Source organism: Equus quagga, chromosome 1 (assembly GCF_021613505.1).
Source record: "Equus quagga isolate Etosha38 chromosome 1, UCLA_HA_Equagga_1.0, whole genome shotgun sequence".
NCBI classification, from domain to species: domain Eukaryota; kingdom Metazoa; phylum Chordata; class Mammalia; order Perissodactyla; family Equidae; genus Equus; species Equus quagga.
Window position 1 is genome coordinate 37890561 of NC_060267.1, and position 26295 is coordinate 37916855.

The window sequence follows — 26295 nt, forward strand, 5'->3', positions numbered from 1 at the left end:
TCCTGCCTTGTAGCTCTAACTGAGGAATTGGATTCTGTAACCAGTGAACTACATGCAGTAGAGGTTCAACTTCAAGAACTTCTGGAAAGGCAACAAGAGCTTATTCAGAAAAAAAACATCCTAACAAACAGAATAAAGCAGAGTTTAGAGGATTGTGGTGCTGGGGAAAGCAACGAATGTGATTCTTCACCTGCTGCTTGGAATAGAGAAGGTTTACCCTCTTTTTCTTTGCTAGTTTTGTTTCTTCTCGTTTCTTTAAACTGGAGTTCACTCAGTGTGCATGGGTCATTGCGTTCCAGGGGGCTTACAGGTGAAACAGGCCATTCCTTATGTGGTGTGGGAAACTTGTAGGCGGACCATTCTTTACCCACATTCTTTTATTATTTAGGCTTTATTATTTTTTGCAAATATGGTTCTAGCAACATTAATCAATGCTTGGAAGAATAAGATATTTATTTTAACTAAATTTTCTAAGTTTTAACTAGAAAACAAGCAATTAAGAAAAAAATTCAAACTCCTTGCCAAGGTCTAGTTCCTTTTCCCGCCCTAGTGAACACACCTTTCTTGATTCAAGATCCTGCCACGCATCATGTTTATCCTTAATTATAAAGGAATAGTGTAACTCTCGAAGGAATTGCCATGCTTTTGTGGGCCGGTTTTCCAGTGATTCACGTCTGAACAAGATATTTACACCAAAAATTCCAGATAATTGTTAACTGTGTTCATGATATTTGAGTTTTTTTGATACTATGAATTCTCTGATCAACATTCATATTGTTTTTCAAATATCTGATCAGGCATCTTCCTCTTCCCTGTAGGTTAACTCTCAGCTGGCACATGTTTTCATTTTCCGGTGTACTATTTCTTATGATATATCATTACATTTGTTTTTGCTTAGCTTAGTGAGTTAAACTAATCTCAAAATTACTTAAAAGTTAAATTTTGTATAGTATTAAAATTCTTATCTGTGTTTATCGGTTCTTTATTATAAAAGCAGCCATTCATGTTTGTGTCTCGTTTATAATCCTAAGTAGTTCTAATAGGTTTAGCTTATTTTTCTCTTTCTAGATTTTCCATGGTCTGGTAAAGTTAAAGACGTTCTGCAAAATGTCTTTAAACTGCGGGCGTTCAGACTGCTTCAGCTTGAAACTATTAATGTAACAATGTCTGGAAAGGAGGTATTTCTTGTTATGCCTACAGGAGGTGGAAAGAGTTTATGCTACCAGTTACCAGCTTTATGTTCAGATGGTATGTATTAATAAAGTTTAATTTTAAGTTGAAGAAATGTCATTTCTCTGAATATATTTTTAAGTCTTTAAAAAACAATTTCTAACCATACTTATCTAAATATCCAGTGCATTTTTGTTGTATTTATCTGTATTAACAGACATTTAAAGGGTTCACTTAAAGAGAGAATGTTCAAGACTCTGAGAATAGTTAATTCTTTTATTTGGTTCCTGAAACGTAATTAAAAAGAATGTCGTAGGAGGAAAAGCACTAGAAAAGGAATCGGTAGAACTGGGTTCTAGTTGTAGGTCTTCACTGAGTGTCTGCTGTGGTGTTAGGCACTGGACGTAGAGTAGTGAGCAAAGTGGGCAGGGTCCACTCGTTTGCACAGAGCTCATGACGTAGAGCAGCGCTTTGTCAAACTTTAATGTGCATAAGAATCACCTGGCGATCCGACTAACATGCAGATTCTGTTTTAGTGTGAGACCCAAGATCTAGCATTTCTAACAAGCTCCCAGGTGATACTGATGCTGTGGTTTGGGGGCTACTAAGGGTATAGAGCAGGGGTCAGCAAACTTTTCCTTAAAGAGCCAGTCAGTAAATATTATAGGCTTTGTGGTCCGTACGGTCTCTGTGGCAACTACTGAACTCTGCCACTGTAGCATGAAAGCAGCCATAGACAATAGGTAAACAAATGGATGTGGCCGTGAGCCAACAAAACCTTCTTTACAAAAACAAGCAGCTGCCCCTTAGTTTGTTGACCCCTGGTCTAGAGAATACCGGTAATTGCAAGCAATTGCAGTAAGTGTTTTGTGATAAAGGTTTAATAGGATAAAGGGTAAAGGAATTCGGTCAGTGCACAGATCTCCTCTAGGGGCTGTCAGGGAAGGCTGTCCTGAGGAAGTGGCATTTGAGCTAAAAGCTAAAGGGTAAACAGGCAAAAAAAGATCAGAGGAGGAAGGAAGAGTGTTCGTGCAGGGCAGCAGTATTGGTGAGAGCCCAAAAGTAGGAGAGGACATGCATGATAAGGTGGATTCCATAACCTGGAAAAATTTTAGTGTGGCGGGCAGTGAGGGGCAAGACAGGTGCTAAGATTCTTGAAAGATATTTTTTGGACTTTTCCTTAAATTAGTGGGAAGTCTTTGAAGGGTTTTATTCAGGTAGCAGACTTGTCAGATTTGTGGTTTAGAAGGATAATTCCAGCAGGTAGAAGAATTCCAGAAATATTTAGGAGGTAGATTCTGTAGGACTTGGTATTCATTGGCTGGGGCGTAGGAGAAGGGATAGTCTAGAATCATGCCCAAATTTTAGGCTGGGACAGATGTTGAAGTTGGTCCCTGAAATAGGGTACATTGGAGAAAGAACTTATTTGGGAATAGAGAGAGAGGGAAGATGATGAATTCAATTTGGGGCATGTTGAATGTATGATGCCTGCAAGACATCCAGGTGGAGTTGTCCTGTGAGTAGGAGAATGTTTGGGTGTAAAGCTTGGGTCTGAGAGATCTGAGTTAGCTGAGTTGGAGGCTGTTAGTGTGGAGATGGCTATTGAAGCCGTGGGAGTGAATTATATCATCTGGAGCAGCATGGGAAGAGAAGAGGCCCTAGAACAGAAAGCAGAACATCAAGAGTTTAGGGATAAGCAGAGAAAGAGGACCTTGCAGAGAAGGCTGAGAAGGAGTAGCAAAGTGTACGAGGATAATTAGGAGAGTATGGTGTTCTTAGAAGCATAGAGAAGGGAGTATTTCAAGGCGGGAGTAGTTAATAGTGAACAATGTTGGCAAAAGGTCAAATAAGGACTCAAAAGTTCCATTGGATTTAGTGACAAGGGACTCATCTATGACCTTGGCTGGAGCAATTTCAGTGAAGTATTGGGTGGAAACCAAATAGCAATGGCTTAGAAAAGAGTAGTAGTTGAGGAAGTGGAATTGGTGAATGGCACACTCTTTGGAAAGAACTGCTATGAAGAGAAAAAGAGAGGGGCCCCTGAATTAGGTGTCTAGGTTTTTCTTTTTAAAGATCAGAGAGACTTGACCATGTTTAAATATAATGAGAAGGTGCCAGTCATGAGGGAGAATGTGAAAAGAAAGGAGAGAGACTAATGGAGAGGGCAAATCCCTGATGAGGTCTTAATCTAAGTATATTTTTTGTACTCTCTATCCCAGTTATTTTAAGTAACAAACTACAGAAACAAAAATTGTATGATTTTAACAATGCAGAATGGCTTTTGTAGCTGTGAACAGTTTGATTTATAAGAAAAAGGGCATATATTACTAGAACTTCATTCAATAAACTATTCACTGATTTCTACTCAGAATGAATTAATCTGGTATAGTAAGTGGAAGAATACTCATGTAACTACATTGTTAATTATGCAGGTTGCTATGTTTGTTTGGAAAGCTTTGGAATAACATTTTCCTGATGTAACTGGATAGTGTTTGACTTGATATATGTTATTTTACTGAGGTTACCAACACTGATTGTTAAAAATGATAGTAAATTCAAAATGGTAATATCTGTCTTTATTTTTATATGACTAAATAAGGGAGGAGATTTTTGTTTAATCTTATATTTGCTTGTTTGGCTTCTGATCACTTATTCACATCTACCTCTTTTGTTAATGAGGGTAAGAAATAGGTAGTATATTGCTGAGGCTGTATTGAAAATTAGTCTGAATTGATGCTTGGTGCTCACAAGTTATGATAAAGAAGGTGAATAGTTGAAACTCATTCTGGAGGTGGTGTAAAGCTTAAAGTGGATGTTTTCTCTTTTAGGTTTTACCCTTGTGATTTGCCCATTGATCTCTCTTATGGAAGACCAATTAATGGTTTTAGAACAATTAGGAATTTCAGCTACCATGTTAAATGCTTCTAGTTCTAAGGTATGTTTCTGTGACTTTTTTTTGAATTTAAACTCTTCATTGAAGTAGGAACCTTAGCTACAGTCGAGTTGCTTGTAAAATTATAACTGATAACTGTTTATATCAGGAGTCGCAAACTATTGCTCAGGGTCCAGCTCTAGCCCACTGCCTATTTTTATATGGTCTGTGAGCTACGAGTGGTTTTTATATTTTTAAGTGGTTAAAAAAATCAAAAGAGCAATGATATTTTGTGAAGTGTAAAAATTAAAAGGAATTCAGATTTCAGTGTTCCTCAATATAAGTTTTATTGGAACACAACCATGCTTCTTCATTTACGTGTTGTTTATAACTGTTTTCACACTATCTGCAGAGTTGAGTAGTTGACTGGAAGGCTCACAAAACCTAATATTTACTATCTGGCACTTTCAGTAAGCATTTGCTGATCTATTTTATATTATCCGTTATAAAATAATAAGCAAGAATTTCTAATTGTGCAATATAAGTAAATACAAAAAGTGAATTACTAAGAAGATACCCTATCCCTGTGGAATTTCCTCTGTTTCGGAATGGACTCTCTTACCTTCATCTGTTGAATAAAGCATTTCCCAGCTATTCTTTTTTTAAAAGCGTATTATTGAAATTTTCAAAAGTATACGAAAGTGGGGAGAATAAAACTTCTATGTACCGATTAACCACCTTTAACAGTCATCAAAATATAGCTAATCTTTTTTCACCTATACACCCTGAATTTTCCCTCCCCTCTCTCCCTTGGTTTCTTTATTTGAAACAAACCCCAGACATCATATCATTTCAATTGTAACTTCTTCAGTGTGTATCTCTAACTTAAAAAAAAACAAAACAACTAAAATGCTATCATCACACCTAAAAAACTTGATATTAGTTCCTTAAAATCACCAAATAAAAATATTCAGATTTCTCTGTCTCATCAAATCTTAGTTTTTTTTAATCAAGGCCCAGATTAGATTCATGCATTATGATGTTTTTGGTTGATATATCCATAGGTTCCCCTTATTTCTTTTTTGTTTCCCATGCAAATTATAAATTATTTGTTGAAGAAAGCAGGGTCTGTCTTGTAGTTTCCCACATTCTAGACTTTCCTGATTGCATCCTTGTGATGGTGTTTAACTTGTTCCTTTTAGTTAGAATTAAAAGCTTGATTGTATTTGGGCTGTTTATTTTTTAATTTTTTTTGCAAGGGTATGTTTCCCATGGCATCACTTGGGAGGTACCTAACACCTTATTTTTTTTGTGACCTTAGGCTTGATCAGTGGGGTCAGGTGGTGTCTGTCTGCTCTATAATTATCAAGTTCTCTGTCAGCTCTTAATTTGATGGTTTTAGCAGCCACTGATGATTATTGCCTAGCTTAGAGCTGTTACTTAATTAATTAAGGGATTGCAAAATGATGATTTCTATCACTCATTCTTCATATATTAACTAGACTTGTTCTATAAAGAACTTTTTCCTTATTAACTCTTTGCAGATTGGAAATTATTTCCCTTTCCTTACCAGTTTTTAGAAAGAGGTGGTTTTCTAGCATTCTCCAAAGGTGGTCAATAAGATTTTTTTTTTTAAGAATCATTGTAAACTTACGGATTTTTAACATATTTGATATATTTTAATTCATAGTTCTTATTTTTTATGCTGAAATAGTCCCATCTTTGAGCGGTGAGAGCCTCTTTAAGTTGGCTTCTGAATCTTTTTCCTTTACCCCATAGCTTTTGCCTCCTTGCTTTCTTTAAAACTTTTTTGGTGAGAAAGACTGTTGCTGAGCTAACATCTGTTTTTTGTTTTTTTGTTTGAGGAAGATTGTTGCTGAGCCAATATCTGTGCTACTCTTCCTCTATTTTATGTGGGATGCTGCCACAGTGTGGCCTGACGAGAGGTGTTAGGTCTGAGCCGGGGATCCAAACCTGCAAACCCTGGGCCGCCAATGCAAAGCTTGCGAACTTAACCTCTACGCCACCTGGCCGGCTTCACTCCTTGCTTTCTTTTATAATAAGATACTCCATGGTTGAGACTGGCCCGGTCTTCTGGTTGTGCTGTGTGGGACACCGCCTCAGCATGGCTTGATGAGCGGTACCGTGTCCACACCCAGGATCCGAACCGGCGAAACCTCGGGCTGCCGAAGCAGAGCACATGAACCTAACCACTCGGCCACGGGGCCGGCCTCTGGAGTGTCTTCACATTCATTTTTTGTTCTTTTTTGTGAAATGAGATTATTCTTTTATCAACAATTTGGATGTAAGTAAATAACTAAAATGCTATGTACACAGCTGCCATGAAGTTTAGTACTGGGACATGGTCTTGATTTTAATGAACTAAATATCTGCTGCTAAAACAGCCTGATGCTGTTACTTCTGAGTCATGAACGTCTTCATTTACCACTTAGTAGTGCAGCCTGCTGGCTTCGTTCTACTCTCACTGTGTCTGGTTTTCCTTTGAACAGGAGCATGTGAAATGGGTTCATGCTGAAATGGTAAATAAAAATTCCAAGCTCAAGCTAATTTACGTGACTCCAGAGAAAATTTCAAAAAGCAGAATGTTTATGTCAAGACTAGAGAAAGCCTATGAAGCAGGGAGATTTACCCGAATTGCTGTGGATGAAGTTCACTGCTGTAGTCACTGGGGACATGATTTCAGACCTGGTATGTATGTTGTATCTAGAAAACTCCTTGATGCTAGGGAGTATTTTCCTATTCATCTCTACATGATGGAAATCCCTGCTTCCATTAAAATTATCTTTTCAGGTAGTTATTACTCATTTTTCTCTTGCCTTAATATAAGGGGAGCCAAGAGGCATAATCTTTAATCTCTAATTGCCTTTATCCTTTAAACGTATGTTTATTAGCAAATAATATACTCTTCCATCTTTAACCATGAAGATTTACTGACCTCCAGGTTCTCCTTCAGATCTGTTGAGGAATTTGGATCTGCTTCAAAGCTCTCTTCTTTAGTCACCATTCTGAGTGTCGTTAGCATCCACTTTAGAATCTACACCCAAGAATTCCTCAGTGTTAAAGTTCTGTGGGATATTTTAGTAACCATTTTCTTTACTCCCCCAGCCTAATCCTATGGTCATAGCCTGAAGCAGATTACTCAGATTTATTCTATTAAAAAAAAAATTAAATCCTGCTCCATGATTTCAACCTCTTTCCCACCTGCCTTCACACTTACATGGACCTCCCCGGTTCCTGTGTAGGCCCTCCTCGTGTTTGTCCGTGGCTCCAGTACCCACATGATGGTCTCTCCTTTTCCCATCCAGACTCCCTGCTGTTGCCACTTCTGTTCTCTTTCTCCTGGATTGCCTGGCATTTCACCAGTCTGCTCGAGGCCCTGTGCCAGACTGAGATGCTGAATCATCCAGGCTTCTGCTTTCCCCATTTCTGCCGTTTGGCTGCTAAACATTGTCAGAAAAAAATTGCATAGCTGCATGAATTTGCACCTCAGTTCAGCTTTCATCATGCCCGGCTATCCTTTACTTGTCCCAATTTCATCTCCTTTATACATTTCTCCTGACAAGCTTTCCATACCATTAACTTTCTCTTTAGGCCCTAACTCATACTTAGCAGATGCCTCCTGCTTCCCAGAAAATAGGTGCTGTCAGGAATGGACATCTCTTGTCCCTTCCTTTTTAAAAAATTTTTTAAAGCAAAAAGGACCATTTCTTCATAAGGGTAACGATGACCACTCCCACTTCATCCTTTCCTGCCCTCTTAAGATCTTGCTCTGTCGGGGTCCTCACTCCTGCATCTTCCGTCTCCCTAAAATCAAACACGGAACTGAGATGCCCTTCTGAGCCTTTCTGTGCCTTTATGGTCTTGCCCTATTTCTGTTCTTCCTTTCTCCTCACCTTCTGATCTCACCATCTCCATTTCTCACCTTTCTTCCTTTGTGAATTCGTTGAATCATGCTTCTGCCTCCACCACTCTACTCAGAGGTCACCAGTGACCCCATTTCCCACTGGCTTAGTGCAGTGGTCTCATCTTCATTCCTCTTCCCACCTAACTTCAATAGCATTTCATTCTGCTTGCCTCTCACCTGCTGCTTTCTCCTCGCTTGGTTACTATGATGTAACGCTTTTGATTTTGTTCCTTTCCATTTTCACCTCCTTCACCACCTCCTTTGCCACCTCCTTAAATATTAGTGTTCCCTATGGTTCTGATCTGTCTTCACCTTTTCTTACTCTTCCCCAAGCATAGTAAACGTGTGGCTTGAAGACAGAATTCTCTGCCTTCAGAATTATTTGGGGCACAGGTGTTTTTTAAAATTTGAATTAAATGCCTTAGGCAGCATATACACTATCCTTTCTGCTAAGGACCCTGCTGTCTTAAGCAGACTGCTCCACAGAGCTGTTACCTGGTAGCCACTGAAAATGTCAGATTTCTGACCTTTGACCTATATTTCCAACCCAAGTGGCTGATCACTTATGATAATTACCATTGCTTATGTATTACCATGACTTGTGTCACCTCTGCTGATCTGCTGCCAAGCTGTGATAAATTATTCCTGTGTCTAATTATCTTACTCTTAAATTTTAGATTTATATTCCTAATTGTTTATTGGAAATGTATTTGTTTTTAAATTTTTAATTGAAATATAATTGACATATAATATTGTATTAGTTTTACGTGTACAACGTAATTATTTGAAAGAGACAGATATATAATGAAATGATTACCACAATAAGTTTAGTTAACATCCATCACCACACAGTTACACATTTTTTTTTCTTGTGATAAGAACTTTTAAGATTTATTCCCCTTAGCAACTTTCAGATATACAATACAGTATTATAACTATAGTCACCATGCTGTACATTACATCCCCAGGACTTATCTTATAACTAGAAGTTTGTACCTTTTGACACCTTCACCCATTTTGACTGCTCCCTGTGTCTTGCAACCACCAATCTGTCCTCTGTATGTTTGAGTTTGGTTTTTGTTTGTTTTTTTACATTCCACCTATAACTGATATCATACAGTATTTGTTTTTCTCTGTCAGGCTTAATATCACTTAGCATAATACCTTCGAGTTCCATCCAAGTTGTTGCAAATGGCAGAATTTGTTTTTTATGGCTGAATAATATTCCATTGTGTGTGTGTGTGTGTGTATTGTATTTTCTTTATTTATCTGTCGACAGACACTTAGGTTGTCTCCATGTGTTGCTGTTATAAATAATGCTGGAGTGAAGTGGGGGTGCAGATACCTATCGTGATTTCATTTCCTTCGGATAAATACCCAGAAGTGGAATTGCTAGATCATATGGTAGTTTTATTTTTAACTTTTTAAGGAACCTCCATACTGTTTCCCATAGTGGCTGCACCAATTTACATTCCCGACAACAGTTCATCAGGGTTCTCTTTTCTCCAACGCTTGTTATTTTTTTTATTTTTGGTGATAGCTATTTTAACAAGTGTGAGGTGATATCTCATTGTGGTTTTGATTTGCGTTTCTCTGATGATTAGTGATGTTGAACACCTTTTTATGTACCTGTTAGCCATTTGAATGTCTTTGGAAAAATGTTTATACAGGTTCTCTGCTTATTTTTTAATCTGATTGTGTTTTTGCTATTGAGTTGTATAAATTCTTTCTATATTTTGGATATTGAACCCTTATCAGATATATGATTTGCAAATATTTTCTCCCTTTCTGTAGGTTGCCTTTTCATTATGTTGATGGTTTCACGTGCTGTACAGAAACTTTTTGGTTCGATGTAGTCCCAGTTTACTTTTGCTTTTGTTGCCTTTGCTTTTGGTGACAAATCCAAAAAATCATCGCCAAGACTGATGACAAGGAGCTTACCTCCTATGTTTTCTTAAGGAATTTTATGGTTTCAGGTCTTACATTAAACTTCTTAATCAATGTTGAGTTAATTTTTGTGTTTGCTGTAAGATAAGCGTCCAGTTTCACTCTTTTGCATGTGGCTGTCCAGTTTTCCCAGCACCATTTATTGAAGAGACTGTCCTTTCCCCATTGTTCTTGGCTCCTTTGTCATACATTAATTGACCATATATGCATGAGTTTATTTCTGGGCTCTCTATTTTGTTCCATTGATCTATGTGTCCATTTTTTATGCAAATATCATACTGTTTTGATTATTGTAGCTTTGTAATGTAGTTTGAAATTAGGAAGCATGGTGCCTCCAGCTATGTTTTTCTTTCTCAGGATTACTTTGGCTATGGGGTCTTCTGTGGTTCCATACAAATTTTAGGATTGTTTTGTCTATTTCTGTGAAAAATGCCATTGGAATTTTGATAGGGATTGCATTGAATCTGTAGATTGCTCTGGGAAGCGTGGACATTTTAGTAATGTTAATTCTTCCAGTTCATGAGCATGGAATATCTTTCCATTTATTTGTTTCTTCTTCAATTCATTTTCATCAGTGTCTTATGGTTTTCAGTACATAGGTCTTTCACTTCCTTGGTTAAATTTATTTCTAGGTATTTTATTCTTTTTGATGCAATTGTAAATGGAATTGTTTTCTTAATTTCTTTTTTTTTGATAGTTTGTTATTAGTGTATAGAAACACCGCTGATTTTTGTATATTTATCTTGTATCCTGCAACTTTACTGAATTAGTTCATCCTAACATTTTTGTTGGAGTCTTAGGGTTTTTTTTATTATTATTATTATTATTTTTTTATTGAGTTATTGATAGGTTACAATCTTGTGAAATTTCAATTGTACATTAATGTTTGTCAGTCATGTTGTAGGTGCACCACTTCACCCTTTGTGCCCACCCCCCACCCCACCTTTCCCCTGGTATCCACTAAACTGTTCTTGGTCCATAGTTTTAAATTCCTCATATGAGTGGAGTCATACACAGATTATCTTTCTCTCGCTGGCTTATTTCACTTAACGTAATTCTCTCAAGGTCCATCCATGTTATTGCAAATGGAATGATTTTGTTCTGTTTTGCAGCTGAGTAGTATTCCATTGTATATATGTACCACATCTTCTTTATCCATTCGTCTGTTGATGGGCACTTAGGTTGCTTCCACGTCTTGGCTATTGTAAAGAGTGCTGCAATAAACATTGGGGTGCACAGGACTTTTGGGATTGCTGACTTCAGGCTCTTTGGATAAATACCCAGTAGTGGGATGGCTGGATCGTATGGTAGTTCTATTTTTAGTTTTTTGAGGAATCTCCATACTGTTTTCCATAGTGGCTGCACCAGTTTGCATTCCCACCAGCAGTGTATGAGGGTTCCTTTTTCTCCGCAACCTCTCCAACATTCGTTGCTATTAGTTTTAGATATTTTTGTCATTCTAACGGGTGTAAGGTGATATCTTAGTGTAGTTTTGATTTGCATTTCCCTGATGATCAGCGATGATGAGCATCTTTTCATGTGCCTATTGGCCATCAGTATATCTTCTTTGGAGAAATGTCTGTTCATGTCTCCAGCCCATTTTTTGATTGGGTTGTTTGATGTTTTGTGGTTGAGTTGTGAGAGTTCTTTATATATTAAGGATATTAAGCCTTTGTCAGATATATGACTTGCAAATATTTTTTCCCAGTTAGTGGGTTGTTTTTTTGTTTCAATCCTGTTTTCATTTGCCTTGAAGAAGCTCTTTAATCTGATGAAGTCCCATTTGTTTATTCTTTCTATTGTTTCCCTTCTCTGAGAAGGCATGGTGTCCGAAAAGATCCTTTTAATGCTGGTGTCAAAGAGTGTACTGCCTACGTTTTCTTCCAGAAGGCTTATGGTTTCAGGTCTCACCTTTAGGTCTTTAATCCATTTTGAGTTTATTTTGGTGAATGGTGAAAACGAATGGTCAATTTTCATTCTTTTACATGTGGCTTTCCAGTTTTCCCAGCACCATTTGTTGAAAAGACTTTCTTTTCTCCATTGTATGCCCTCAGCTCCTTTGTCAAAGATAAGCTGTCCATAGATGTGTGGTTTTATTTCTGGGCTTTCAATTCTGTTCCATTGATCTGTGCACCTGTTTTTGTACCAGTACCATGCTGTTTTGATTACTGTAGCTTTGTAGTATGTTTTGAAGTCAGGGATTGTGATGCCTCCAGTTTTGTTCTTTTTTCTCAGGATTGCTTTAGAAATTTGGGGTCTTTTGTTGCCCCATATGAAGTTTAGGATTCTTTGTTCTAATTCTGTCAAGAATGTCATTGGGATTCTGATTGGGATGGCGCTGAATCTGTAGATTGCTTTAGGTAGAATGGACATTTTAACTATGTTTATTCTTCCAATCCAGGTACATGGAATGTCTTTCCATCTCCTTATGTCGTCATCCAATTCTCTCAGAAAGGCCTTGTAATTTTCATTATATAGGTCCTTCACTTCCTTAGTTAAATTTACCCCAAGGTATTTTATTCTTTTTGTTGCGATTGTGAATGGTATTGTATTCTTGAGTTCTTTTTCTGTTAGTTCGTTATTGGAGTATAGAAATGCTACTGATTTATGCAAATTGATTTTGTACCCTGCAACTTTGCTGTAGTTGTTGATTACTTCTAAGAGTTTTCCAATGGATTCTTTGGGGTTTTCTATATATAAGATCATGTCGTCTGCAAACAGCGAGAGTTTCACTTCTTCCCTCCCTATTTGGATTCCTTTTATTCCTTTTTCTTTCCTGATTGCTCTGGCCAGGACCTCCAGTACTATGTTAAATAAGAGTGGTGATAGAGGGCATCCTTGTCTCGTTCCTGTTTTCAGGGCGATGGGGTTCAGTTTTTGCCCATTGAGTATGATGTTGGCTATGGGTTTGTCGTATATGGCCTTTATTATGTTGAGGTAGTTTCCTTCTATGCCCATTTTGTTCAGAGTTTTTATCATAAATGGCTGTTGGATCTTGTCAAATGCCTTCTCTGCATCTATTGAGATGATCATGTGGTGTTTATTCCTCAGTTTGTTGATGTGGTGTATCACGTTGATTGATTTGCGGATGTTGAACCATCCCTGTGTCCCTGGTATGAATCCCACCTGATCCTGATGTATGATTCTTTTGATGAATTGCTGAATTCTGGTTGCCAAAATTTTGTTTAGAATTTTTGCATCTATGTTCATCAGTGATATTGGCCTGTAGTTCTCTTTTTTCGTGGTGTCCTTGTCAGGTTTTGGTATCAGCGTGATGTTGGCCTCATAGAATGTGTTAGGAAGTGTTCCATCTTCCCTAATTTTTTGGAATAGCTTGAAAAGGATGGGTATTAAATCCTCTCTGAAAGTTTGGTAGAATTCCTCAGGAAAGCCATCTGGTCCTGGGGTTTTATTCTTTGGGATGTTTTTGATTGCTGTTTCAATCTCTTTCCTTGTGATTGGTCTGTTCAAATTGTCTGCCTCTTCTTGAGTGAGCTTTGGGAGATTGTAGGGGTCCAAGAATTTATCCATTTCCTCTAGGTTATCCATTCTGTTGGCATATAGTTTTTTGTAGTGTTCTCTTACAATCTGTTGTATTTCTGCAGAGTCTGTTGTTATTTCTCCTCGCTCATTTCTGATTTTGTTTATTTGAGCTTTCTCCCTTTTTTTCTTTGTAAGTCTGGCTAGTGGTTTGTCAATTTTATTTATCTTCTCGAAAACCAGCTCTTTGTCTCATTGATCCTTTCTACTGCCTTTTTCGTTTCAATAGTATTTATTTCTGCTCTGATTTTTATTATTTCTCTCCTTCTGCTGACTTTGGGCTTCATTTGTTCTTTTTTCTCTAGTTCAGTTAGGTGTGCTTTAAGGTTGCTCATTTGGGATTTTTCTTGTTTGTTAAGATGTGCCTGTATTGCGATGAATTTTCCTCTTAATACAGCTTTTGCTGTATCCCATATGAGTTGGTATGGCATGCTATCATTTTCATTTGTTTCCAGGTATTTTTTTATTTCTCCTTTAATTTCTTCAATAATCCATTGCTTGTTCAGTAGTGTGTTGTTTAGTCTCCACATCTTTGTGCCTTTCTCAACTTTTTTCTTGTAATTAATTTCTAGCCTTATAGCACTATGATCTGAGAAGATGCTTGTTATTATTTCAATTTTTTTAAATTTGTAGAGGCTTGCCTTGTTTCCCAACATATGGTCTATCCTAGAGAATGTTCCATGTGCACTTGAGAAGAATGTGTATTCAGCTCCTTCAGGGTGGAGTGATCTATATATGTCTATTAAGTCCAATTGTTTTAGTTTTTCATTCAGCTCCACTATTTCCCTGTTGATTTTCTGTCTGGATGATCTGTCCATTGATGTGAGTGGGGTGTTGAGGTCCCCTACTATTATTGTGTTGTTTTTAATATCTTCCTTTAGGTCTGTTAATAGTTGCTTTATGAATCTTGGTGCTCCTGTGTTGGGTGCATAGATATTTATAAGCGTTATTTCTTCTTGATGAAGTGTCCCTTTGATCATTATATATTGTCCCTCTGTGTCTCTCTTTACCTGTCTTATTTTGAAATCCACTTGGTCTGATATGAGAATTGCAACACCTGCCTTTTTTTCCTTCCTATTTGCTTGAAGTATTGTCCTCCACCCCTTCACCCTGAGTCTGTGTTTGTCCTTGGGGCTGAGGTGTGTTTCCTGGAGGCAACAAATTGTTGGATCTTGTTCTTTAATCCATTTTGCCACTCTGTGTCTTTTTATTGGAGAGTTCAATCCATTCACATTGAGAGTGATTAGTGGTGCATGTGGACTTAATGCTGTCAATGTGTCGCTCATTATCTTGTTTTCCTGTGTTTCTTTTCCTGTGTGCTTTAGACTATCCATTTAATACTGCAATTTCTTATGCTGAGTTTCTTAGATTTTTCCTTATCTATGATTTGTGACTCTGTTCTGTACTTTATTTTAGTGTCTACCTTGAAGTTTGTATTTAGAATCTCGTGTATAATATAGTCTATTCTCTGGTGGTCTCTTACTTACTTGACCAATACTGATTTAGACCCTTTGCTCTTCCCCTCCTAAATAATTATTTTCATTTTTTATTCCAACTCGTCTTATTAATTTGTAGTTAAAGTGCTAAGATCGTCCTTGTTTTGGTAGTTTCCTTATTTTTACCCTAATGCTATAGTTGAATATTTGCTATCCTGTTCTGGTTCTATCCATCGGTCTCCCTAGTCTGTGGCTTGTGTCCCCTTTCTCCCTTTTTTCTTTTTTCAAGTATGAGAGCCTTCTTGAGGATTTCTTGTAATGGAGGGCTTTTAGTTACAAATTACCTTAACTTTTGTTTGTCTGGAAAAGATTTAATTTCTCCCTCATATCTGAAGGAAATTCTTGCTGGATAGAGTATTCTTGGCTGAAGGTTTTTATCCTTTAAAGCTTTGAATATATCACTCCATTCTCTCCTAGCTTGTAGGGTTTCTGTAGAGAAATCCGCTGACAGTCTGATAGGGGCTCCTTTATAGGTTATTCTCTTTTTTTTCTTACTTCCCTGAGTATTCTTTCCTTATCATCCCTATTTGCCAACTTTACTATTATGTGCCTTGCAGTGGGTCTTTTTACATTGACAAATCTAGGAGATCTAAAACCCTCCTCTACACACATTTCTCCGTTGATCCCTAGATTTGGGAAGTTCTCTTCAATAATTTCGTTAAGCACACTTTCTGCTCCATTTTCCTTTTCCATATTCTCGGGAATTCCTATGATCCTTATGTTCTTACTCCTCATTGAATCCATTATCTCTCGGAGATTTTCCTCATTTTTTTAAATTCTTACTTCTCTTTCTTCCTCTGTCTGGCGCCATTCAGCCTGTCTGTCCTCGATTATGCTGATTTGCTCCTCTAGGTTGTCTACACGGGCATTCAGGGAATCCGTATTCTGTTTTATCTGGTCCATTGTGTTTTTCATCTCAAGTAATTCTGTTTGATTCTTCTTTATGATTTCAGTCTCTTTTGTGAAGTAACTCCAGAACTCGGCTTGTTTCTCTATCTTTCTCTCTACCTCATTGAGTTTTTTGATTATAGCTGCTCTGAATTCATTATCACTTAGTTTACCTAATTCCAAGTCCTCAGGACTTAATTCTGTGTTTTTATTGTTTTCCTTCTGGTCTGGGGCTTTTATAAATTGCTGGATGGTAGAGGAGCGGTTTTTTCTCATGGTGGTAGAATTCAGTTGCAGTTACAGCCTGTCGCCACTAGATGGGGGTCGAGAGTGGCGTGTTAGCTCTCCGCCTTGGGGCAAGATGGCTGCGCCCACTGGCTTTGTTAGGGGGGAAGGGCTGTTACTCACATGCTCCGGTCTGGGTTCAGATCAGTTCTGTTCTCTGGTCTCCCAAGGCCCTTGATTTATAGGGTCCCGCGGATGGAAGCTTCCCCCCGTCAGTGGGTCTCCACTGAATCAGCGGCAGGAGTCCTGGATGATCCCTCCGTCGCGCGACCCCTCCCCCGCTCCTTCCCTACCCGCGCCGCAGCGATCGCAGACTCTAGGGGAGGGAGAGATGTTCTCTCCTACCGTTCCAGCGCCTCCGAGGCCATCTGCAAGGTTTATGATCTCTGCCTTCTTGGTATTGCAGGTCTCTAAGGAGCTGGCATTATGTTTATTCTCTGAAATTCAGTTCTTCCAATCTTTTGTTGTATTTTGGAGGGGAGAGAATCTCGGGTCAGCTCACCCCGCCATTTTGCTCCGCCCCTCTCCATCTTAGGGTTTTCTGTGTCTCATATGTCATTGTCAATTAGTGACAGTTTTACTTCTTCCATTCTGATTTGGATGCCTTTTATTTTTCTTGCCGAATTGCTCTGACTAGGACTTCTAGTACTGTGTTGAATAAAAGTGGTGAGAGTGAGCATCCTTGTCTTTTTCCTGATCTTAGAGGAAAAGCTTTCAGTTTTTTACTATTGAGTATGATGTTAGCTGTGAGCTAATCATATATTGTCTTTATTCTGTTGAGGTGTGTTCTCTCTTTGCCCACTCAGTTGAGAGTTTTTATCATGAATGGATGCTGAGTTTTGTTAAATGCTTTTCTGCATCTATTGAGATGATCATATGATTTTTATCCTCCATTTGTTAATGTGGTATATCACATTGATTGATTTGTAGATGTTGAACCATCTTGCATCCCTGGAATAAATCCCATTTGACCATGGTATATGATCCTTTTAATGTCTTGTTAAATCCACTTTGCTAATATTGTGTTGAGAATTTTTACCTCTTAAGTTCATCAGGGATATTGCCCTTTAATTTTCTTTCTTTTTTTTTTAAAGATTTTATTTTTTCCTTTTTATCCCCAAAGCCCCCCGGTACATAGTTGTGTATTCTTCATTGTGGGTTCTTCTAGTTGTGGCATGTGGGACGCTGCCTCAGCGTGGTCTGATGAGCAGTGCCATGTCCGCGCCCAGGATTCGAACTAACGAAACACTGGGCCGCCTGCAGCGGAGCGCGCAAACTTAACCACTCGGCCACCGGGCCAGCCCCTAATTTTCTTTTTTTGTAGTGTCTTTGTGTCTGATTTTGGTGTCAGGGTAACGCTGGCCTCATGGAATGAGTTTGGAAGTGTCCTTTCCCCTTTTGTGTTTTGGAAGAGTTTGAGAAGGATTGGTATTAATTCTTCATTAAATATTTGGTAGAAGTCACCATTGAAGCCATCTGGTTCTGGACTTTTGTTCTTTGGGAGATTTTTGATTACTGATTCAATCTCCTTACTAGTAATCTGTCCAGATTTTCTATTTCTTCACGATTCAGTCTTGGTAGATTGTGTGTTTCTAGAAATTTATCCGTTTCTTCTAGGTTGTCCAATTTATTGGTGTGTAATTGTTCATAGTAGTCTCATGATCTTTTGTATTTCTGTGGTATTGTTATGTCTCCTCTTTCATTTCTGATTTTATTTGAGTCCTCGTTTTTCCTTGGTGAGTTAGGCTGAAGGTCTGTCTATTTTGTTTGTCTTTTGGAAAAAATCAGCTCTTAGTTTGATTGATCTTTCCTATTGTCTTTTAGTCTCTGTTTCATGTATTTCTACTCTGATCTTTGTTGTTTTCTTCCTTCTACTAACTTTGGGCTTAGTTTGTTTTTCCTTTTCTAATTTCTTGAAGTGTAAAATTAGGCTGTTTACTTGAGATTTTTCTTGTTTCTTAATGTAGGTGTTTTTTGCAATGAACTTCCCTTGTATAACTGCTTTTGCTGCTTCCTGGGAGTTTTAGTATGTTGTATTTCCATTTTTATTTGTCTCAAACATTTAAAATTTCTCTTTCTTCGTGTGTATCTAAATTAGCATGATTACAACTAAATTCCCTCCCAAAGAGCTGCTCCTTTTCCTTCTCTTCTGCAGCGGGGAATCACTGTTTGCTGTGTCGCTCTACTAGATGTGTTCATCAAGAACTTTTGATTTGCTTCCTCTCTCCCTGCCTTTCCTTCTTCCTCCCGCTTCTTCCAAGCAATTTCCCCTCCAGGCTTCCCTATCTTAGAAAATCATTCAACCACCCATCCATTTGCTCAAGCCAAATTGTTAGCAGTTATTTGTCTCTTTCGAGGTCCAGTCAAGAGACAGAAACCATACTAGTTATTTGAACACAGAGAATTTAATGTAAAGAATTGTTAACTAGGGGCCGGCCCAGTGGTGCAGCGGTTAAGTTTGCATGTTCCACTTTGGTGGCCTGGGGTTCGCTGGTTTGGATGCCGGTGCGGACATGGCACCACTTGGCAAGCCATGCTGTGGTAGGCGTCCCACATATAAAGTAGAGGAAGATGGGTGTGGATGTTAGCTCAGGGCCAGTCTTCCTCAGCAAAAAGAGGAGGTTGGCAGCAGATGTTAGCTCAGGGCTAATCTTCCTTAAAAAAAAAATTGTTAACTAGGTAAAAATTGGTTATAAATGGCTAACTGAAAAAGTCAGAAGAAAACTCTAAGGTATCATGGAGGTAAAAACTAGAAGAAGCAATTAACCATCCTTAGGGCTGGGGAACAGGAAGAAAAGGTTGGAACTAATACTATTTAGAAACCTAGACAAAGGTCGTTGTGGAGCTGAAACTCAGACCTCTGAGGAGACTCGGCTCCCTAGTGCTGGTGTCTCTTAGTGGCAACACAGAGGTGGGGTGGACCTGTGATGAATCTGGTTCTCAAAGATTGGGAAAACTGCCAACTGTGTTCAGCTGCTAAGGAGAGACAGTGCTGCTGCAGGGATGAAGAAGACTTGCTGGCTGACGTTCTGGAGAACACAGGCAAGCCCACGGGAAGCAAAAAGGAAGGAGCACGACCCTTCTTCCTCCCCCAGCCTTGTCCTCTGTCCTTCTAGGGCCAGCTGGCAAAGCAGAAATGCACTATGCAGATTCCCCACTCCAGCACCAAAAAGCAGAGTGTAGCAGGGTAGAGTTAGAGCTGAGGAGAAATAATTTAATAGCTGGCACATGATCCTTGATTCATCCCACCTCTGCAGAGCCAGTGAACCACTAAGTCCTGTCGGCTCTGCCTCTAAATTGAATGTCAAGTTTGTCCACTTCTGTTTGTCTGTACTGGTAGCTCTTAAGTCCAAGTGGGCTTCTTTCCACTGATCTACTACAATAACTACCCCCCTAGTGTCTGATTCCAGCCTTACCCTTTTACAGTTCATTCTCCACACAGCAACCAAAGTGATCTTTTCTGAATATAAATCAAATTGTGTTACTTCCCTCCCTAAACTACCATCAGATTCTCTTTGTGCTTAGAATAAAATCCATCTTCTTAACTGGGATCCATAAGGTGATATGTGATCTGTCCTCACTTTGTCTCCACCTGATTTCCTCTTCTTCCTCCTTGACTTGTTATACTCCAGCTACACTGGGCTTATCACTATGAGCACTTACCACTCTCTGTAATAAGATACTTATTGGTTTGTGTGGTCTGGTTTCTTTGCTTGAATTGTAGTTCCATTTGCCTAGCATCTTTGTCTTCTTCACCACTTTATGTCCAGGGCCTAGAGGCATGCTTGGCATATAATAAAAATTACTCAACATATGTCTGTTGATAAATGGATGAATCTGGGACTCTTTCTCTTTCCTTTCCTCCTCCTGCTTCCCGCTCTCACCACCCATCCCAACAGTCACTAGGACCTATGGGGTTCTAGTTCATGTATTTCTGTTCAGTCTTTTCTTTCTGATTTATCCTTAGTGTCATGCCTTAATTCATATTCTCTATTGTTTTCTGATCAGTCGCTGCCATCTTTTAGCTGGTCTCCCTTTCTTCAGTCTTTTGCCTATTCGAGCCCATCCTTTGCACTGCCACCAGAAGCTGATTTCTGAAACGTAGGTCTATTTGTCCTTTGTCTACTTTAAAAATTACATGATGACTCCTCATTTCCTCTGGGATGAAGTCCTAGCTCCTTAGAATCCACTGTGTTGTTCACAGTCTTCCTTAAGCCTGCCATTCTATCCTCTCCAGTGGAACAGTATCAGGTGGGGTTTGGCAGGGAAGCAGAGCAACTGTGAATGTTAGGGGATGAGGGGTTTGTTCTAGGAAGCAGACCTCGCATAATTCTGAGAGGAGCTGGGGAAGTGAAGGTCTGAAGGGGGAGTTGGAGGATCAGAGGAAACTCAGACTGGTCCTGAAGCACTGGTGCGGGAGGACCAGCTGGCGCTTGCAGGGGAATCTGCAACTGGCATGGCCAGTGCCAAAGGGGCCACAAAGGGGAAGCTCATGAGAGGTCTCTGTGAAGCTATTTCCTGTGAGTAGCTCTCACTTCTGCTACCAAGGATCTAGTGGGACCACTGATGATCAGTAAGGCCTATAGTTGGGAAGAAGGGCTGAAAGAGGAGTGGAAAAGAACTAGAACAGCTAGAACTGGCTGGGCACCTCTATCTGTCCATCATCCATCTGCCTGGGAAGACCTTCAGAGAGGAACGGCAGCTGGTTCACTTCTGCCTCCCTGACCTTGCACAAGTTCCTCTTTTGGGCCAGCTCTAACTAGGGACCACACAGGGCCTATAGTTCCCAGCTTACTGGAGTTGACAGTAGATCCATCCAGCACAGCACCCTGCAATTTAGCCCCGCTGAGCTGCTTGCTGTTTTCTGAACGTGCTAATTTCACGCCAGTGTATTTGCAGTGCATATGCTATTTCCTCTGCCGTATGTTTTCTTCTGCTTCCCTTCGTAGTGAACTTCTACTCATTCTTTAAGACCCAGCTCAAATGTTGTCTCCTTGAAACCCTGACAATTTCCCAGGCAGTTACTTTCTTCTCTATATTTTCATGGTTGAGCATTTAGCAATTTCCACCACGTTTCTTTTTCACTTTTCTCCAAGTAGTTTAATTACTTAAAGGTGTACTTAAGGACAACTTATCTAGTGATTTAGATGTGTATGACAAATATGAGCCTCCAGTGATTTCCCTGAAATCAGTTATATAAAAACCAGTGCCCTCACCAAGCTTTTTCTTATCTGAATTTGCCACTCTTGGATGATACTGGTGTTAGAAGGGTTTTGGCTGGTGGCTTCTTTTGGCTCAGTTGTAATAGATTCCAACACTATGGCTACTCCCACTGCCTCCTGAATCTCCTGTTCAGCAGGTGTGGCCCCGTGCGGAGCTTACTGCAAATATTTTCTTACTCCCTTTCTTCAATAGGGGGTTATTCCACCTGTGGCCAAGAAGAGTGTTTCTGAACCAGTTAAAAGTATAATAAAGTCTGCTTATTCAAAAAGCCCTAGGCAGCAACAGCAGATCAGAGATAGATAGCTATGGAAATAAAATTACAGTAATTGTTGATGATCTGCATCATGTTAAAAGGCATAATTTGCTCTACTCCGTAAGGAATAGAAAGAAGGCCACTTTGTATTTTCTTTTTCAGATTATAAGGCACTCGGTGTCTTAAAGCGGCAGTTCCCTAACACATCACTAATTGGGCTGACTGCAACTGCCACGAGTCATGTTTTGAAGGACGCTCAGGAAATTCTGTGTGTTGAGAAGTGTCTCACTTTTACAGCTTCTTTTAATCGGCCAAATCTTTATTATGAGGTATGTAACTTTTATGTCAGTGTATGACTTCTGTGAAGGATTGTGGCAGAGAGGTTACCTTTTCATTATGTTTGTCTACATGAGTAACAGTTAACTATGTTTAAGAGTTTTTAAAATCAGGAGGTGATTATAAGCAGATTCGTTAATTAATGCTTTCCTGATACGTCTCTTGTGCTGCATAACCCTTTGCTATGTTAAGTAGGAGACATGCCTTGTTAGGTTTACATACACTCTTTCTTGTGTAAAGATGGAGAGAGGATGGATTCATTCCAAGGACCCTAATGACATCTCTGTTGAAATTAATTACCAAGTAATACAAAATTAATACGCCATTAAAGATTTACAGATACTCCCTATTTAGATTATAATTAATATGTTCCCTTGAAAGTTAAATAACCTAACAGCTGTTTTTTTCTTTCTAATCTGTTTAAGAATAGACTTAATATTTTTCTGAGTTTTCATTGAATAGTTATTTATGTCACAGTTTATATTTTTGTAAAAGTAGCATCAAAAAATTAAAAAGTCTCCATCTTTACAAGTTATTCACTGCTTCTGTGCCTCCTCATTTCTGGTAAATTCGATGATAACAGTCGAGAGTGGGAGGTGGCAGGGTCAGAGGAGGCGAGTGACAGGGTAAGAGAGAAACTCACCATGCCCATGAAAGAATGGTGCCTTGAAAGTTGTAAGTAATCCCACAACTAGAAGGACCTGCAACTAAGATATACAACTATGTACAGGGGGGGTTTGGGGAGATAAAGCAGAAAAAAAAAAAAAAAAGAAAGTTGTAAGTAAATGACTACGTGGATGGTACTCATTAACTTACATTTTAATGCGTTGGCTTTTTTTTAGGTTCGACAGAAGCCCTCCAACACTGAAGATTTTATTGAGGATGTTGTAAAGCTCATTCATGGGAGATACAAAGGGCAATCAGGTAATAGAAAAACAAATCCACTTTGAAGACCGAGAGAGAACTTTTGAAAAGTAGCTGATATTACACTCATCTTAATGTGCCAATAAATGATTAGCACCAAAAAAATATTAGTGCATGGCAGAAGATACTTGAAAATGTTATGATAAAATTAATTTACTTGGTGATCTTAGAATTTGGGTGCGGCATTTGCTGATGGTGCAGATTATGAATCATAAACCTGTCTGATTTATTTTTGCTTATTTACACTTAATTGCTTTAGAGTGGACCTAATAACATAATGTTAATTACCAACAGCACATTATTTAGTAAGTATCCACCGATGTTCTAAAGGGATATAAATATAATCTCTGTAGTGAAGGACACAGTAAAGAAATAATACACATGGAATGAGTTAGGCATAGGTGGAGTTGAGCGGATATATACATGTGTTTTAGGACTAATGCATAGACAAGTGTTATTGAAGCCAAGAGTTTGTATAAAAGTAGTATTTTAAAACTGTTCTATAGATTTTCAGAAGATATTAATAGGTGCCCTGGTAAAAAGGAGTTCCAGAGTAAAGTAAGTTTGAGAAAGGCTGCAGCTCTTTGTCTTTCCTGGAGATTCACTGGGTTTATCAGCACGTGAGAAGTTCTGACCAGCCCTGCAAATAAACAGGTCAACTTGTTTAACTTTGTTCAATGCAGTGTTCCTCGAGCTCATTTGCACGTGAAACTTTTTTTTTTCACAGCATACTTCTTAACGTCTTATGGAGCTGTGGGACATCAGTTTGAGAAATACTATGTAGTGGGAGATAAAGAGGTAATGGGAAGCAAAACTGGTGGCTCAGGGCTCATTTCTGCTTTAGAGCAAGCTGGTGATCAAATCCTGAATTCTACAGAAAGTCAATATGTGTTCAGGGCCTTGGAACTTTTCATAAGTCTTTTTCCCCCATGCACTGTATTAATCAGTATCTTGAGTGTGTTAAAAATTACCTTCGAGGTATGTGCTCTCTATATATCTAATAATTGGTCCTGTTTTACTACAGGAATCATATATTGCTTTTCTCAGAAAGACTCTGAGCAAGTTACGGTTAGTTTACAGAAATTGGGAATTCACGCAGGTGCATACCATGCCAATATGGAACCAGAAGATAAGACCAAGGTTCATAGAAGATGGTCGGCCAATGAAATTCAGGTAAAGTATATATCTTCAATATAAGCCTAATTCACCTTAAAAAATATTTTAACTTGACTTAATTAACGTGTAAAATGTTCAAACATTTTAGGTAGTAGTGGCGACAGTTGCTTTCGGTATGGGAATTGATAAGCCAGATGTGAGGTTTGTTATTCATCATTCAATGAGTAAATCTATGGAAAATTATTACCAAGAGAGTGGACGTGCAGGTATGTATAACTCATATCCAGAAGTAATTTTTTAAAAAGCTTTTCCAGAAAACACACTATAAATGATGTTTAATAATTCTGTATTTTTAATCTTCCTTATTGGCTAGTATTTTTAGAACTTTAAAGTCTTTTCTGCAGTTTCATATTTATTTGCCAATGGGGAAATTTTGCTTATGTTCTATTGGAGTGTTATGAATTATTTCTTATGTTTGCTAAGATAATTCGACGTACATCTTTGCCTCCTGAATTTTTAATTAGTAGTTTCAATTCTATAACTGAAATAACTGGATTACTTACGGACACATTTTTAAACTAATAAAGCTGATTCTTAAGTCTCTTTAGTCATTTTAAAAAAAATTTGAGGGCAGCTGTTACAAATTAACTGTGACATCTCTGTCTGAAATTTCTAGATGTGATATATTTAGACCATGAAGCATTGCTAACTAATTTTACATATATTATTTTTGCATGTTTTGAATTTTTAAAGTAATCGTGCAATCCCAAGATTTCTCGCACTACAGGTCGAGATGACATGAAAGCAGACTGCATTTTGTATTATGGCTTTGGAGATATATTCAGAATAAGTTCAATGGTGGTGATGGAAAATGTGGGACAACAGAAGCTTTATGAGATGGTGTCATACTGTCAAAACATGAGCAAGTAAGCCACATACCTTTTTATAACCTTTATCAGTTAAAGACAAGCACAGTGTGAAAGTATGTGATGTTACTTTGAGTATTTACTGAAGTGAGTAAATACGTTGACAGAACATCAAGTGCAAACCTGTGAAAGCAGATGTCTGAAGGCTGGGAACCAGTACATGAACCTGCAGCATCTGCCTTAATCCAACAGAACATAGCCTCTCTCCCTCTCTTTAATCTCTCAAATTATTTTTTATTGAAGATTTTGATACAAATCGGCAGTGAGTTCAAGCCTTTTCTCTCTGGCACTAGCGTACAGCTACATGCTTTAATAATTTTGGAAAGGTATATAGGAGGCATTTTGAAAGTTGAGCTCAGTCACATATCCCATCCAACCAGCTGATGGGTTGATGAAATAGTTGAGACCAGGGTCAAGTTTCTCCTTAAGATATAAATTTAAATCTATTTAGGGTGGCTTCAGTTAGACTGTATGGCTCCCTGATGGCTTCTTGGTCTTAGTCATCTTTGTACTTTTATTGCCCATCACAGAAAAACGACTCAGAAATTTTCAAATGATAAGCAGTAACCAGACAGTGACAGAAAATGGTATTTCCTTCCCATAGATGCTACAATAAAGAAGTGAGAAAATGAAATTTCCTTAGATGAAACTGCTTTGCTATCAGGAAGATTCTTAGTAGCTATAAAATACTAAATCTCAAAATGAATCTTGAACTTTTTAAAAGTAATGTTTTTCAAGTACATATGGAAAAAATCATATATGGTGGGCAGAATAATGGTCCCCCAAAGATGTCCACATCAAATTCCTAGAACCTGTGAGTATGTTACCTTACATCGCAAAAGGGAATTAAGGTTACAAATGGAATTAAGGTTGCTATTCAGCTGACCTTAAAATACGGAGATTATCCAGGAATATTTGGGTGGCCCCAGTATAATCACAAGGGTCCTCAAACTTAGAAGTTGGTAGAAGAGGTCAGAGTGATGTGATTTGAAGACTCAACCCACTGTTGTTGGCTTTGAAGATGGAGGAAAGGGGGCCGTGAGCCAAGGCATACAGGCAGCCTCTAGAGATTGAGAGCAAGGAAACAGATTCTCCTCAAGAGCCTCCAGAAGAAATCTAGCCCTGCTGAGACCTTGATTGTAACCCAGTGAGACCCATGTCAGACTTCTAACCTATAGAAATGTAAGATAATAAATTTGTCTTGTTTTAAGCCACTGAGTTTGTGGCAATGTTAAGGCAACAATAGGAAACAAATACAATATATAACCGTATATTTTGAAATAGGGATTCTTTTTTTTTCAGTTATTTTATTGAAACCATGAAAGTTTGTAACATTGTGTGATTTCAGATGTACATATTTCTGTATAGACTGTATTTTGCTCACCACCAGTAGT

The 26295-nt window shown here is 38.4% G+C and overlaps 1 protein-coding gene across 1 annotated transcript in view; it reads left to right on the forward strand.

The window, feature by feature from the left end:
• RECQL (RecQ like helicase) overlaps positions 1-26295 on the forward strand; it is a 48188-nt gene that overhangs the window by 13054 nt on the left and 8839 nt on the right. The window contains exons 3-11 of the mRNA XM_046672877.1: positions 14-211; positions 1069-1248; positions 3999-4105; positions 6553-6751; positions 21762-21928; positions 22778-22859; positions 23884-24032; positions 24124-24241; positions 24763-24901. Coding sequence (XP_046528833.1) covers positions 14-211; positions 1069-1248; positions 3999-4105; positions 6553-6751; positions 21762-21928; positions 22778-22859; positions 23884-24032; positions 24124-24241; positions 24763-24901 — 1339 coding nt within the window. The remainder of the gene's footprint in view (positions 1-13; positions 212-1068; positions 1249-3998; positions 4106-6552; positions 6752-21761; positions 21929-22777; positions 22860-23883; positions 24033-24123; positions 24242-24762; positions 24902-26295) is intronic.